The sequence below is a fragment of the Vulpes vulpes genome, chromosome 13, assembly GCF_048418805.1.
Source record: "Vulpes vulpes isolate BD-2025 chromosome 13, VulVul3, whole genome shotgun sequence".
In the NCBI taxonomy this organism is placed as follows: domain Eukaryota; kingdom Metazoa; phylum Chordata; class Mammalia; order Carnivora; family Canidae; genus Vulpes; species Vulpes vulpes.
In genome coordinates, this window is record NC_132792.1 from 117,199,427 (window position 1) to 117,214,868 (window position 15,442).

The window sequence follows — 15,442 nt, forward strand, 5'->3', positions numbered from 1 at the left end:
AGCGCTGGGCTCTGCGTGGGGGTGGCCCATCGCGACCGAGCCCCGGAACCCGACGAAGGCCGCGGCGGCAGGCGCCGGGCCTCGCGGTCCGTGCGGGGCGTGGCCTCCGGGTGTGCGTGGGGCGCGGGCGGGGCGGCGGGGCCGTGAGCCCGGGGGCCCGGGCCTCCAACGGTGGATGCGGTGTCCGCCCCCCCCCCCCCCCCCCGGTACAAGCCCGCGGCCCGGGTGCGGCTGACACCCCAGAGCAGGCTCCGAGACGCCGAGGGCCTGGCGCGGGAGACTGGCGCCCCGGCCGAGTCCCTGCGGCTCCGCCTTCTCCCGGCCATGGGCTCCGCTGCACGTCCCCTCGCCTGGACGCTCTGTGCCTCAGTTTCCCCATCTGTCAAACGGGAAGGATGGAGAGGAGCGCCCGTCGCACCGGGTCATCGTGACGATAAGATAGTACGTTCAAGGAGCGCAGGTCGGCGCCGAGGACGCAGGCAGCACTCAGCCAGCGCGACGGCAGCCACGAGCAGACTTTTCCAATTGCACTGAGTCGCACATCCCGCTTCCATCGGTGCCCTCCTTGCAGGCACCGAACACGGTTTCCCGTCCTAACGTTTTCAGCGACTCGGTCATTTGACACAAACCCACAGGCCCCTGTGTGCGGGGATGTGGCGGGTGACCTGCCTTCAGGAGGGGCCGCCCTCTTCCTGACCTGTTCTGCACCCCTCACCAACTGGCCCTCCAGGGCAGACAGGGGAAAGGCGGTGGCCGGAGATGCCAGCCTGACCAAGTGCCAGGGAAGCCCCAGAAAATACCTTAAAGGCCGACTGTGGAAGGGACTTTGAATATGTGGCCATCAGACTCCAAGCACAGGCGTGAGGCCACCACTGCCCAGCGGACCTGACCTTTCCCTTCACAGACCACCTGTTCGTTGGCTTTTCTTTCCAAAGCCAGTGTTTACAAAGTGTGCTTAGCACTTGATAAGGATTGTAGGATTAATCTTGGTAAACAATCTCAATTTGCAGATGAGGAAACACTGAGGTGCAGGAGTTAAGTAATTTGGCTGATGTAATAAAATTAGTAAATTGCAGAGACAAGATTTAATTGAACTGTCAAACTCAACCCTGTATAGGCTCTCAAGTCTGGTAAGAAAAAACCAGCCAGGAATAGGCCTGTCCTCCCTCATCTAGCTCCCTAGGCCATAGCACAGAGATGTCATAGGCTGTAGTGAGTACTTTACTCTTGGAATTTCCAGATATTCCTGGAGCTAAAGGATTCTGTAGTCCTGTCCACCTGACTGTAGGTCTCTACCAGGAGGCCCAAAGGTAAGAAGTACAGGAGTTGGAAGTGAGAGTGATTATCATTACTGTCTGAGGCAAGGGGTGCTCTAGACCATCAAGATGGTATGCTCTGTGAAGGTAAGGGACTAAAATCCTCTCATTCCAGACAGTTCACTCTGCTGGACATACTATGTCCTACAAACACTTGGGATATCAGGAAGGCGGTTGCTCCCTTGCAGATACAGGCACAGGATGATTCTGGGGAGTCAGGTCCGATCAGAACCTGGACTGACAGGAGGGTTTCCCTTCTGAAGGACACACCTCCCAGTCCCCAGCAGGACAGAGCACATCTCCTAAACCCTCGCTTCCCTCCCATGCAGCTCTTTTAGGATGCTGGAAAAGCATCCACCATGCTCACTGCAGGATGCGGAAGGGTCGGTCCTGTGGCTCGAAGTTTCCAGTACTACTCTCCATCCACTGTTCACCACCCCCAGGAATTTGCACTAAAGCCTCATGTAAGTTATTCCTTCCATTGACACTCCTGCCCTCCTTCCCCAAGGCATGTGTTTTGTTGGCTAATTCCCTTTGGTTTGTTCTGCAGCACTTGGGGAGTTGTTTCCTGTGTTTATTTCATTCTACAGGAAAGGGAGAATTCTGAGTGTCTCCTTCTTGCCCAGTGAGCTCCTTCATCCTTGCCTATCTTCCTGGTCCTGTCCACAGGCTGAGACCCTAGTTGGAAGAGCACCGCCTGCACCTAGAGGAACTGAGGGGGTCTAGGGGGGCTGCCAGAGCTCCCAGGGTACATGAGAGCTGCCAGTACCGCCTACCCGGGAGTGGGCTGTCCTCTGTGGAGGTACTAGAGAAGCTGGGAGAGAGGAAAGAAGGCAGAGATGAGCTCAAGGCCCCCAGAGAATGGAGCCTTTGTGTGGGGTACAAATGAGGGACAAGGGGGTGATTGTGTGGGAGGGCCGGAAGTGCCACACAGCCTGGCACCACCATAGCCAGCACCGGATTCACCCCTCTCCTGCTCCGACAACTCCCTGAGCACCAAGGGACCAGCACCAGACCTGGTCGGGGAAGACATGGCAGACTTGATGCTGCAGGGGATGAAAAGGTGGAAAGGAGGAAAAAGAAATACCTCTGCCGTTCATTATCCCAGACCCAGGGAACAGGAGGCAGAAGGAAAAAACAGAAGCAGCTTTTACTATATTTACATCCAACAAAACTTCGCAAGGAACAATCCTTACTGCACAGCCAGGGCCCTGGGCAGAGTGGAGGTAACAATGAGGACTGGATGGGGCTCCCTCAGCATCCTCCTGACTTTCCAGGAGCTACAAACTGCTGAACCACGGTGCCCCATTTCCCTTCTCTCTCATCATCCCCAGGAACCTCATCAGCAAGGGGGCTGTGGCTCCAAAATAAATAACTTAAAATACAAACACTAAGGTAGACAGTGGGGAGCTTCAGGCTACTTCAGCAGTTCCAGGAAAGGAGGCCTGTCACCCGGCCTGGCAAGGAATGACATCCCTCCCTCCTACTCAGGGCAAAGGCTCAGCAGCTCTGTCGCTTTCCAGTTGTTTTTTAAAACAAAAACTTAGAAAATGCCCAGGGCAGTGCAGACCTGTGGGTGCCCTGGAGGAGAGTCCCCAGTGTAATCTGGGGAGGAACAGAGCTGTGCCAACTCCCGCCAGATATCGTACTACATCAGCATAAGCGTACTGGGTAGGCTGGAGATAGGGGCATCATGACTTCTGGTAACAGGGGTCCCTCCTCTCTTTTGTTGTCCACATTCGGAGCCTAGGGCTAGGTCTGCTTTCCAACTCCTCTATGAAAGGAGTAAGGAGAGCAGTTATCTCCAGGATGCCTTCTCCCTCACCTCCCCACCCCAGGCCAGAGAGGAGAGCTTAAGGGTTCCTAGCATTCCAGAGGTGCTCCAAAACATTTCCGGCAATCTATGGCCTTTGGGGAGGGCATCTGTGCCCGTCGCTGCCTCAGCTCCTCCTTGCCCATGCTGCTGGCCAGCTTGTTAAAGGCGGACTTGTACTTCTTGTCGAAAGCCACTAGGGAAGAGGATGAAAGTAGGTCAACAGAGGAGGATTCCCACCCCCCTCCTCCGACATCCAGCCCCAGATACTTAAACTCCTCAGGCCCCTGCTGCTCCCTTACCTATGTCCACGTGGTCCTTGCCCAGAGCAGCCATTGTCAGGAACAAGATTTCACGGTAGATGCCCCTGGAGTGGAGGCAGAGGGTATGAATGAGAGAAGGGGTTATGGAGCCTGGGACAGACCAGGTACCTCCCAGAGAGGTGCACCATACCTCTGCAAGTGCAGACCAGCGGGAGGCGGCCCTAGCGTTTCCAGTAGGAGCCCTACAGCCTTGTGCACCTCATTGAGACCCACGTGGCGCAATACTGACTCCAGCAGGTCCAGGCTGAGGGGTGCAGGGATGGGGCCTGGCCATACCACCCGCTGTGGGATCTGGCCTGGGTGAAAGAAAGGAAAGCAGCCAGGATATTACTGAGCCCTCTGGGCGTGGGACGCACTGCTTCCCAGCCTGGGCCAAATACCACACTCACTGTGGATCCTCCAGAGCACATAGAGAGGTGGGCAGCTACTGGGATCAGGGGTGAGGACATCCCACAGCAGCCGCACCTGCACAGATGCTGGATCAGGCATCAGCCAAGGAGATGGGGCCTGTAAAGAGCCAAGACAAAGGCAGGCTCACGAACTGCAGGCGGAGGGCTTGAGATGGACTAGCAATGCTCCGAGAGAGAGAGGGGCATCATGGGATGCAGCCAAAAAAAACAAGGGGAAGGAACCTGTATCCCCCACGAGAGTGCAAGCTCTGAGGGCATGCATTTGTTCTGACATCTGCATCCCTCGTGCCTAAAAACTGCCTGGAACCTGAAAGGTGCTCAATAAATACTGGTGTCATGACAGACAGACATCCAGGAATCATTGTGGGAGGTACTGGGCACCACACAGGCATCTAACCCTGGGCCCTGGGCACCTAGGCCGCGTCACAAGTCTGCAGACGAAGGCTTAGTTGTAAAGTGAACAGGCCAGGGATCAGACTGGGGCAATGGACCCAAAGAGCCTGTGCCAGCTCTTCGGGGCGTCAGACACCAGGAGGTGAGGTGGGCCATACCCAGCAAGCGGGGTAGCATAAGGGCACTGACCTGGGGCAGTGGGGGCCCATCACAGGAGGCCAGCACCAGGCATGGCAGAATGTTAGGCAGACGCAGCCGCTGGAAATACCACAGAAGGTTCCAGAAGATGATGGGGTGGGCAGCAGGCAGCTCAGGCAATGCCAGCACCTCACTGCCCTCATTCTCCACCAGTGACTCCAGCTCTTTTCGCAGCACCAGGGGGCTCAGGTAGGCCCAGGCCCCACCCTCAACCCGCCGGGGCACAGCCTGTCAGGTATAAAGATGGAGAGCAGTATAGGGCAGATGCCGGCCATGCCCCTGGGGTGCCCCCCCCACGTCAGGCCCCATCCCCAGGACCCCACCCCCAGGACCATGCTTCCCACTGAGTCACCTCATCCAGCAGCTCTGGGCTCATCATGCCCTACCACCACTGGGGAACACACAGACACATGCACCCTGTCCCCCAAGCCCCTGCGGCCCAGACCTTACCCCCATGTGCCCATTGCAGAGCTGGGGCTCATCCAGAGCAAGGCAGAGCCTGCGGTCACTGAGCACAGGGCCTGAGCCCCCAGGGGTGGGGGCATCTTTGCTGTTACTGGCACCAGCCGGGGCAGGTTTGGGGCTGGGGGCACTGTAGGGGAACAATGGGGGTCAGCCCTTGAACCTCTGCCTCCCTGTTTCCACCCTGAAGCACTGGCCCTGCTTTGGGCACCTGGGTCGGGAATCCAGGGTCTGGACACTGAGCAGAGGCACAAAGGGGCAGGCGCAGAAGGGGCAGATGGTGTTGAGGTTAGAGTCGTCAGGTGCCCAGCCGGCCATGATTTCCTCATCATACACCAGTGAGTCACAGGCACGGCAGGAGGAGCAGCTGGACAGCAGGATCTGCAGGCAAGAAGACCCCCCCAGGCTGAAGAGCCCAAGCTCCTTGCAGGTGCCCCAGCCCCTGCCTTCAATAGAGAGACAGAGGGACTAGGCCCTGTGCATGTTTCTAGCACATCTAGGTGGGTGGACTGCTCCTCACTTCCAGGGATGGTGGCTGCGAGGACCCGGGGGTGTCGCTGAGGCGCTCCGAGGACCGGCGGAGGCTCAGGCTACTGGCAGAAGACTCAGAGAGGTCCCACTCGCTGCCCAAAGAGGCTGAGCTCTGCCGGCACGTGAGAAGGAGTGGTCAGCAGGACGCTCTCTGTTAGCAGCCCCGCCCCGGGCCTCATGGGGTTACAGCAGCTGGACACCCCCCCCCAGTGGCTGGCTCCCCCTCCATGTTGGCTCCCCCACAGCTGGCTCCCCCTACCCCAGCTGGCTACCTCAGACGCAGTGGATCCAGGGCGCTCGCGGGGGCGCAGGAGGCTGTCCATAGGGCTGCGGCGGGCGGGGGGAGGCAGGTCGGGGGGCAGCTCAGGTGGGGGAACATGAGAGGCGGGGGAGCGGCGGGAAGGAGTGAGCAGTTGTTGCAGGCGAGCTCCCAGCCCTCGTCTGGGGGTGCTGGCCTCATCCTGACGCCCACTGGCCTTGGACGCCAGCCCACTTGGCCCTTCCAGGGCTTCAGTGGACTGGGCACCCAGGGCTGAGCCTGAGTCCTCCAGGCTGCCTCCAGGGGCCAGCTCTTCACCCGTCAGGCTCAGGTCTGAGAGGCTTCCATCATGCCAGGGCACAGGCGACCCCCGGGGCTCCAGTACCCCCAAGGCCTCTATCACTGCAGGGCAGAGGAGAACCGTAGGAGACAGCGCCTCGCTGTCCAGGAGCCAGGGAGACACCCCCTGGCCGCACAGACCCTGGCACCGCCACTACTACCACCACAGTGACCTGTCCAAGGCAAGGTCCCCTATCTTCTACAGCACACCCCACAGAGGGCCCCTGGAGCCTGGCTCTGCTCTCCTCCTCTCTCCCTGGGAAGCAGTCAGGAGAGCAGGCCGGGGGTATGGGTCAGGCTGGGCACTCACTGTGGGCCACGCCGGCCTCCACGGTGGGCTGGGCCCCACGGGCACTGCCCAGGCTGCCGCTTTTCACCAGGCGCCCTGTGGGTGAAGCTGGGTCCCGGAAGCTTTGACCAGCCCAAGTAGTCTGGCGCTGAAGTGGGCGGGTAGGGGAGTGACGCTCGAGATAGGGCTCTGCAAACACCAGGAGGAGGCTGAAGACAGCCCACCAGAAAGCCCACCCTGTCCCAAAACAGGGCTTCTTGCATGGGCCTGGGGTTGTAGGGCTCCTCCCAGACAGAACATCCTCTCCTTCGTGACCAGCCAAGTGCACAGACCTGTCCCCAAAACACCCAGGTCCCCAAAACAACCCATGCCAGCCATGAAGCTAGCACCAGTTCTCTGTGCCCCTGCCCCACCAGGGCTTGGCTGCATGTCCCCAAGCAGGTTCCGGGTCTCCTACCCACCTGTCTGGGAGCTGCCTGCCTCCTGTGCTGCTGCTTGCTGCTGTTGCTGCTGCTGCTGCTGCTGCTGCTGCTGCTGCTGCTGCTGCTGCCGCCGTCGTTCCCTCAAAGGCTGGCGGAACTGAGCAGCCCCCAGGACGACATTCCGGAGCTTGGCCCAGCGCAGGCGCCCACCCGGTGTACCAGACAGCCACTTGCTTTCCAGCACAGCCTGCCAAGCACAGTGCTCATCAACTTGGGCTACTTCCACACCCTGACTCCAGCCTGATGGCCACTGCCTGTTCCAGGGACACCAGGGACCCAGGGGCCATCTCCCCCTGCAGATGTCCTGCCTGGTCTGTCCTGCTGATGGCTCGGCCACTGCCACTCTGAGGGAGCTGAAGGAAGCCAGAAGCTATGCGGATACTTTGTATGCAGTCTCCGCTACTTGTTAAGCATAAGGCTTTGAAGAAATTTTTTCATGTTTCTAGTCATGAGTTGTATCACATAAAAACCAGGAGGCACTTTAGTATTGTGGTTAAAGTCCTGGACGCACAAAACATCACTATGCCTGTGTTCATGTCCTGACTCCCTGACCTCTTCCCTATGGGATCCTGGACCCGTAACATGGGGCTAGAGGGAGGCGGGGCTGCGGAAACGATGAAAGGATAGAAAACACATGACATGCCTGGAACAGTGCCTGGAACAGTGCCTGGCACGCTGGCTGACAGCATGGCTACCAGTGGGGGGTAGCAGTCCTTGCCCGGCCACCCCGTCAAAGCTATAAGGAGTGAGTAAGCTGCCAAGCAGGAGGGATGCTATCTGGTGCTAAACCGCTCCAATGGTCCAGTGGCTGACAGGGGTTACAGGGCCCTGTGGACTTTCCACGGTCACTCTTCAAGGGGGCATGAGGGAGCAGCATCCTCCCTGTATCCACACTGGCACCGGCTGCCATCTCACCCCAAACAGTTTCAGTACCTTGTTGTAGTAGCCGTAGGTGATGGTGTTGGGCACAATGCCTGCCCGCCTCATCTCCAGCATGACCCGCACAGACAGCACAGGCTGCCCATAATGGGAGCACAGCTGCATTAGTACGCGGTAACACACCTGGGCCAGGAGAGGACAGTGTGAGGAGCTCCTTCCCATCCCCAACCCTCAGGTCCTGCAGACGTCACCAGCCCAGGACAGCTCCCAGGGCACTGCAGAGAAGAGCTACTTGCCCTTCCTGCTGATCTACGCCCTTGGGGTTCACAGATGCATCCTGAACATACTCAGTGAGCGTCACAGGCACCTGCCCAGCTCCCTACCACTTCAGGGGCCTCCCTGGGGCTGGGCGTGGATACCCACCTCGTCGGGCAGCACCACCTTGCGGCTCTCCATCTGGCGCAGCACTTGGTAGGCCGTATGCAGGGCCTGCACGCGGGAGGGCGCTGAGCGCACATAGGCAGGCAGACACAGGAACCACAGCCCATAGCAGTGCCCCAGCAGGCAGCGCGCCCACAGCTCGGGTACAGCTGCTGACTTCTGCGCCATCCGCTGCGCAACCTTCATCTCCTGGATGGGGCAGGGCATACCCCGGTGAGGACGGTACCAGGCCAGGGCAGACCTGGGGATGTGGTGGGGGAAGCGGCACCCTCCCCAGGGTCTGTGCTCTGAGAAGGCAGGAGGGATGCTGCACACAGGGTTCATTTCATCCCTGGGCCCAGGCACCGAGGCCTAGCTCTAGAGCCGGGGCCCCCGCCTTCCCAAAGTGCTCAGAAGACAAAGGTGATGGGGACGACACTAACAGCTAACATTTTAAGTGCTTTTTATGGGCCAGGCACATTGAAACCTGCTAATAATAGCGTAGGTACTATCAGATCCGTTCCACAGATGAAGACACGGCCTGAGTCAGGTGCCTCTGTTACCTGTTTGGTACGGCGAGGGGCAGGGCTGCTGGGGGCGCTGCGGGATGGGCCTGGCACAGGCAGAGCACCAGGCTGCTCATGAGGGGACTCAAACAGCTCAGCCCGCAGCTCGGGAAACCCGTCGTAGCTGGAGGGGCCGAAAGAGGCAGGATTAGGAGTGGTCGATGAGCAGCCAGCCATGGCCTCAGCCTCCCAACAGAGGCTCTCACCAGTACTGGGGGGTGGAGTCACTGCCCTCAGGTGCTGCAGGCTCTTCAGGAGGTGTGATGAAGACGGTGAGCTCACTCCCTGACAGCTCCTCAAGCTCCACCAAGGGTGTAGGCTCAGGCTTCTCCTGCTCCGGGTGGACCTGAAGCAGGACGGTAAGAGTGAGCATGGAGACAGTGGGCACAGGGAAGAGACAGGACATCCAGAGGAGAGCACCCCTGGAAAGCACAGCTGTGGGAAAGAAGCACAGACACTTGGGCTCCCCAAGATCCTGGAGACATCGCCAGGGATGGAGTCAGGAATGGGAGAGCACACAGCTGTGTGACCCCGACAACTGGTGAGACAATGCGCTTTTAACAGCGACTATGGGCAGGGGGACAGCATCCAATACCTTGTCAACGCAAGAGTCGAAGAACTCAAGGGCGGCGTGCCGAGCAGAGCCAAACGAGCATTCCTCGATAAACTGGGAGAACATCTGTGTGCGCAGCAGCTGGCAGTACAGCTTGTGGCTGGAGCGCTCCCGGGACTTGAGGAAGCCTGGGAGTGAATGTGGACCGTGGGGCTCAGCAGGCCACAGGCCCTATCACGACCTTCCTGAGACCTTGGGACCCAGTCGGGGCCCCTCTGGCAGGATAACTACAGGTGCCAAGCTGGCCGGGGGTCCCTCCCTTCTGTCTGCACCTACTCCCTCAGATGGGGAGCCCTGAGGTCAGGGTCCTGGGGATGGTTTGGCCTACGGGCTGCTTACCCCAAGCCCTGAGCCCTCAGAGAGCAGAGCCAAGGCCCCAAGGACCATACAGGCTCAGGGCTGGTACCAGTGGAAGAACAAGCCAGGGAGCCTACCCCCCGACCCCCACCCCGGGCCAGCTCTCCCTACCCTGCAGGAAGAAGAGGTTGTCCACATCTCGAACACCCTCCGAGGGGGCCTGGGTGAGCGGTCGCAGGAAGTCCCGGTAGCCCTTGAGCAGACAGGCCATGAAGCGGAGGAAGGCTCCCTGCACTTCGCGCTCCAGCCGGGCCCGGCGGCCACACACTGCCTCGTAGTCTGTCAGCAGAAACTCCAGGGACGCCTCCTCCTCGGGCCCTGTGTATGCTGGGGACCAGGGCAGCCTGGGTCAGGGATGGCCCCGACCCTGCTCCTCCCACACCTGTGCTGAAGCTAAAGCGTCCCTGGTAGGTACCCTCTTGAGGCCTCCCCAGTGACTGGATTGCCCCCAAGCCCTTGCCCCCAAGTCCTTGCCCCCCGCCACCCCCCCAACTCACCACCACCACCACCCCATCCCTGGCGCACACATTTGGAATCGTGATGCAGCAGTCCCCACACTCCCGGGAAATTGGCATCCTGGCCACCTCCTCAAGCAAGTGAGGTCTGGTTCTGCACAGGCCTTCCAGCCTGGGGGGTCCCACGGTCAGGTGGGTTCCCAATCCCACCCACCCCTGCCCAGGGTGCTCACTCTGATCCAGCTGCTGGTACAAGTTTGTCAGAGTTGCCAGCAGAACCTTGTAAGGTCTGCGGGGCAGGGTCCGAGGGGACAGTGGCTTCTTCTCCTCAGTCCTATGACATGAGCAGAGGGAAGGAAGGGCTGTGAGGCTCCTGGCTGGCCTCTCCCACTGCTTGCCCACAGCTCTGCAAGCAGCCCTGACTGATGGACACCCAGCCCTCTTACTGGAAGAGCGTGTTGGTGTCAAGGTCGACGCAAATGACATCAGCAGGCGGGTCGTGCAGATCGAAGTAACTGGAGTGGATACCCACAATGAAGGGCACAGGGGCGCTCAGCACATCTGCCAGCACCAGTGGACAGAGCGGGATGTAGGGGCACTGCCAGTGCAGCGGGAAGATCATCTGTAGCGGCAGAGAGCAAGAACCAGTGGGCGGGGGGGTGGCCGGAGTATTGGCCAGGGTCACAGAAGCTGCTGGAGGTGGGATCCTGAGAACAGCCCCTGATGCAAGTTGTGTATAGACTGTGCCCCCCAACCCCCCAGAGGAAGGTAAAGGAAGTAGAATCTGGACAGGTGTGGGGGCACGTCTGAAAAGCTTCAGGGAAGGTGGGCTGGGCAGGGCGGCACTCACAGAGACCAGGGCCTCACAAACACTGGTGAGCAGGTCAGGCCGCAACGAGTGCACCAGCAGCTTGTGCTCCGTGAGCACAGCCAGCAGCAGCGTGATGGCCAGCTCGGGGCCGAGGCTCTGCAGCAGCTGCAAGAAGCTGGCACCGCTGCAGGCAGTGCAAGAGGGGCAGGGTCACCAGGGTGCCCCGGAGACCCCTCCCCAGACACCGGGCGCAGATATTGCTAGGGCCTGACCTGTGCAGACCTCAACGGCCATGCCCACCTGCCTAGCACCTACCAGGTCCTCAGTAGCCACAGCCCTCCCCCCAACCTGGACACATACCTGAGCGGCAGGGGTGAGGATACAGGCTGGCAGAGGAGCAGGTTGTCATAGGGCGACATCTGGGAGGCAGAAGAGCCGCAGGTCAGAATGAGAGGCTGGCCCCTGCCAACTCCCTCCGCCCAGGCAGCCCCACGCTGGGTGGCAGCTCTCACCTGCACCAGGATGCGAGGTCTCTGCGGGGAAGGGAAGGGGACGTTGTGAATGAAGTGGGAGATGTGCCTGGGAAAGAGAGGGATCCGGGTCAGAGGCAGACACCCCAGCCCCCCGCCCATGTTCTGCCCTTCTTCACCTGTGCACCAGAACCTCATAGTCCCTAAACTCAGCACAGCCCCTGCCCTGGGGCCAGGCCAGGGTAAACCAGACTTTAGGCCCCACTCTTCCCTCAGCCAGGGGCACTTTTCTGGTGGACAGATTGCGCGATCCTGTCCCTGTTCCTCCGCCCGCCTGGCCCTCCCTCGTCAACCCTGCCCAGCAGCGGGGGCTGCCATGCTCACGCTTCCAAGGGCAGGCGGTGGGGGCCTGAGACGGAGTAGCGGTAGAGGAAGGTGAGGAAGGCGCGGAAGGCGGGGAAGGCCGGCCAGCGGGACAGCACAGCGATGGCGCGCCGGCTGCGCACTGCCCGACCCCCCAGCGCCCGGCCCCGCTCCACGGCGCTCAAGAGCCCCAGGGCCCGTGCTTGGCGCTCCGACAGCCTGGCCCTCGGGAAGGCCTCATAGAACTGCAGGGCAGCGCCGTACACCTGGCGGGGGGCAGAGAAGCCGTGAGGTGGGCTCAGCAGAGCTGGACCCCTGGGCACGGCATGCTGTTCACCCACCTTGTCACCAGCTGCACCCGTGAGCACGAAGGTAGAGAAGACGGGCACGGGGTACTTGGTGTGGGCAGGCCAGCACTCAACAGTGGCTCCCATGGGCAAACAGAAGACGGGTACGGACTCGGGCAGGGGGAATGCCTCATTGTCCTCCTCAGGGTACCGGCCCAGCAGCTCTGTGGGGGGACCCAGGAGATGCCAGAGAAAAGCCAGGTGGCAAAGGAGAAGTGAGTTCTGAGCATGGCGATGTTGCCAGCCAATAGGCACCAGGGCAGGGGGGACACGAAGGAGCAAGGGTCTGGAGGCACACGGGGGCCACTCACCTGCCTCGTAGACCAGAGTGTGGGCCTTGGCTAGGCCCACTTTGTAGCACAGGTATACCGCTGGACCCCACTGTCCCAAGAATGACAAGACATAGATACACACTCACAAAGTTTTCTGGGCTCCATTTTGTCTACCATCCCTTAGCAATCTTTTCTCTTTATTTAAAAAGTGATTGTGAGTAGGCTCCATGCCCAGTGTTGAGCCCCAGAGCGAGGCTTAAACTCACAACCTGAGAGGGAGAGTCAGACACCTAAGTGACCCAGCCAGCTTGGGGTCCCAGTGGTCTTTTGTCTTTAAAATTCCCAATAATCCTGGGGTGCCTGGTGGCTCAGTCAGTTGAGCTTCTGCTCCTCCCCTCATTCACTTTCTGCCCCTCAAATAAATAAATCTCAAGAAAAAGAAGAAGCCCTCCCAGGAATCCTGGTCCCCCAAGAGGAGAGTCACCCCTGAAGGCCTGCCGCGGGTGTCGGAAGCCCTCTAGCCCTAGGTGGCCTCTCTGACCCAGCGCCCACACCCCAGCACACCACAGGCCCCGCTCACCACACCAGGGTTGAGGTTGCGGGGCAGTCGGCAGTATGTATGAGGAGTGCCCTCCCCCTTGCTGGGCAGCACCAGGCAGACGTCGGTGATGCCAAGGGCATGCAGCCCTGCCCCCTCTGCTGCCCGTCGGCAAGTGAGGTAGGTGCGGGGGTGCCCAGGGCCAGGAGGGGCCAGGTTGGCCGAGTGGCTGTAGGGCGTTGTGTCCAGCACCTGAAAGCCAGGCTTGGGTCTTTCCTTCCCCTCGTACAGGACCCTGAACATGGAGAGCAGGGCAAAGGTCAGGGGTTCGGGGCAAGTCCTACTGACCAGTCTTGTCACAGCGAGCACCAGGGCCCACTTCTCGCTGGACTCTGCCCTCCAGCCTTCTGTGGCTCCTAACTGTTCACAAATGCGAGGGGGAAAGGCTCCCGTGGACTCACTGTGTGCCACATCCCACATACGGATGACCCTGTTGGGTCTTCTCAAGCACCCTGTGGAGGTGTTCTCCCCATTGAACCGGGACATGGGCCCACAAGGGCTCACCACCCTGGCCAAGATCCCATAGCTTGCAAGCAGCTGCGGAGTCCACCCGCTGATTCCACGTGGGGACTAAGTGCATCCCCCCACCTCTGCCCCCTTCCTGCTCTCATCCCAGCCCCCACCTCACCCTGCCTCCCCTGGTGCCTGCACAGAAGGGGCACGCACCCCAGCTCCACGAGGGGGGGCTTGTCACGGCCCCTGCGGTAGCAGATGACGGGCTGCGTTCCACCCAAGAGCCCAGCACTGAGTTCCAAGGGGTGGCCCCCAGCGGAGGACTGGATGCAGGTATAGCCCTGGGGCACTTCCTCGCCCAGTGCCCGAGCAATGACCGCCATGTCTGTGATGGGCTCGGCTGGCCGGGGAGGGCGCAGGGGCCCACTGGGTTCGGGAACCCGTGTCTCCTCGGGAATGGGAGCTCCGTTCCCTGCAAGCCCGGCTATCACGAAGTAATCCACCAGCCGGGGGGGCCGCTCCTCCGCCATGGCCCCCCCCTCACTCACTGCATCTGGAACGGTCAAGTGGGGCAGAGGTGAAGAAGGGAGGCAACCAAGACCCCCCTCTGCTCCCTCCTGTCCCCAGTCCTTACAGGGGAGGGGAGGGTCGCAGAGGTCCGCCAACCCCGAGCTCTCCCGCCTGTGACGTCACCAGACCCTTAAAGGGACCCGGCCCTTCCCGCGAGCAGCAGCAGCCCTCTCCCCCAGCAGGGCCCCAGCAGCGCCCCAGCAGCGCCCCAGCAGCACGCCCGCGCACAGCTGACCGCAGCAGCCGCCCGGGGGCTCTGACCTCGAACCGCTGCTGGGCCCCTACAGAGGCCCGGCCGCCCTCACTCCCCACAGTCGAGGTCACTATCTTTCCTGCACTGGCCCTGCCGTGACTTCGCCAACCTGACAGTCTGTTTTCTGGGTTTCTGACCTTCCCACCCCTCCTGATGACATCACTAGAACCTCACGGTCCAGCCGAGGTTCTTAAAGAGCGCACCTCTACGTTTTCAGGAGGACCCCCCCCCCCGGGTTCCAGGAAGGCCCAGAAAATCCAAGTTTTTGTGTCTTTCCACCAGCCTCGGGTGTCCTGCCTGCGGGTGCACTGACCCCACACACCAGCGCCCTCCCACCTCCAGGCTCCTGAAGTTGGGTCCGACGCGGCCGCGGGGGCGGGGGAACAAGGGCGCTCCACCGGCCTCCCCTGTGTGCTCACCTGCCGCCATGGCCTAACCCGGGGGTCCCCAGAGCCCGGGGCACGGAGCCGGGGCGCAGCTCGGCGAGTGGCTGCAGCACCGGACGGGAGGCGTGGGGCGCTCGGGAGGGGAAGGGAGGGGACTTCCCGAAACCCCGGAGGGGAAGCTGCGCGGGCGGAAGTCGGCCCCGGGGCGTGCGGCGGGGGCACCGCCAGGCCGGCAGCGCGGCCCTCCTCCCCCCGCCCCGGGCCCCCCAACCCCGCCTCGCCGCCCAGCGCGGCCACACGCAGCCAGACCGTCCGTCCCCACCCCGGGTGGGGAGCCGCGGCCGCGGGCAGGGGTGGGGGGCAGGGAGCGGGGGGCCCGGGGCGGGGTGGAGGGGTGAGCGCCCTCCGGCCGCCGCACACCTGCGCGCCCGCCCTTGTCCCGCGGGCTCCCCGCGCTTTCACTTCCCCGCGGCGGAGGAAGCGGAACCAGCTGCGCCGCCGGAGCCCCGGCCTCCCCGCGCCCCCTCCCCGCCCGCCGCCAGCCCGGCCCTACCTGCCAGCCCGCGGCTCCCCGGCCCCCCGGCCCGCGGGCGGGCGGCTCGGAGGCGGGCGGCGGGCGGCGGGCTACCCGGCCCCGGACATGGCGCCCGGCTCGGCACGCTCCCGCCGGGCGGCGGGCGGAGGCACAGGCGGCCCGGGCGCCGCGCCGGGCTCGTCGGCGCGCCCCGCTTTCTCCGCGGCCCCCACCCCCCCACCCGGGCCGTGACCCCGCCGCGCCCGCTCGGCGCCCGCAGCGCGACCCCTGGCGGCCGGG

The 15,442-nt window shown here is 61.9% G+C and overlaps 1 protein-coding gene and 1 long non-coding RNA gene across 8 annotated transcripts; one reads left to right on the forward strand and one right to left on the reverse strand.

Annotated features, from left to right (window-relative positions):
- Window positions 1-263: 263 nt before the first annotated feature.
- LOC140594965 (uncharacterized) lies at window positions 264-4,204 on the forward strand. The gene is made up of 2 exons (XR_011996254.1): window positions 264-1,780; window positions 1,907-4,204. It is a non-coding gene; the product is annotated as an uncharacterized lncRNA (long non-coding RNA).
- On the reverse strand, window positions 2,448-15,356 carry DENND4B (DENN domain containing 4B). Of its 7 annotated transcripts, none has more exons than XM_072732351.1 (28): window positions 15,182-15,355; window positions 13,633-13,972; window positions 12,949-13,201; window positions 12,408-12,477; window positions 12,091-12,260; window positions 11,771-12,015; window positions 11,429-11,495; window positions 11,277-11,335; window positions 10,956-11,100; window positions 10,552-10,727; window positions 10,339-10,439; window positions 9,762-9,977; window positions 9,276-9,421; window positions 8,887-9,026; window positions 8,678-8,804; window positions 8,118-8,324; window positions 7,749-7,877; window positions 6,795-7,002; window positions 6,355-6,522; window positions 5,719-6,107; window positions 5,436-5,558; window positions 5,127-5,296; window positions 4,904-5,045; window positions 4,445-4,681; window positions 3,842-3,959; window positions 3,583-3,748; window positions 3,432-3,496; window positions 2,448-3,325 (listed from the first exon to the last, which is right to left on the reverse strand). In XM_072732351.1, the coding sequence occupies exons 2-28, from the start codon at window positions 13,947-13,949 to the stop codon at window positions 3,180-3,182; spliced, it is 4,500 nt and encodes a 1,499-aa protein (XP_072588452.1). In that variant the 5' UTR covers window positions 13,950-13,972; window positions 15,182-15,355; the 3' UTR covers window positions 2,448-3,179. The 7 variants fall into 7 exon arrangements, with proteins under 7 accessions (XP_072588452.1, XP_025852897.2, XP_072588455.1 ...); XM_025997112.2 differs by lacking the exon at window positions 15,182-15,355 and adding an exon at window positions 14,662-14,886; XM_072732354.1 differs by having other exon boundaries at window positions 12,091-12,477; window positions 15,182-15,356.
- Window positions 15,357-15,442: the final 86 nt, after the last annotated feature.

Coding starts and splice junctions, on each gene's coding strand:
- DENND4B (XM_025997108.2), bottom strand. Junction 9,027..9,275: donor TCGACTCTTGCGTTGACAAG/GTATTGGATGCT, acceptor GTCCTGCTTCAG/GTCCACCCGGAGCAGGAGAA. Junction 6,523..6,794: donor GGCAGGCAGCTCCCAGACAG/GTGGGTAGGAGA, acceptor TGGTGTTTGCAG/AGCCCTATCTCGAGCGTCAC.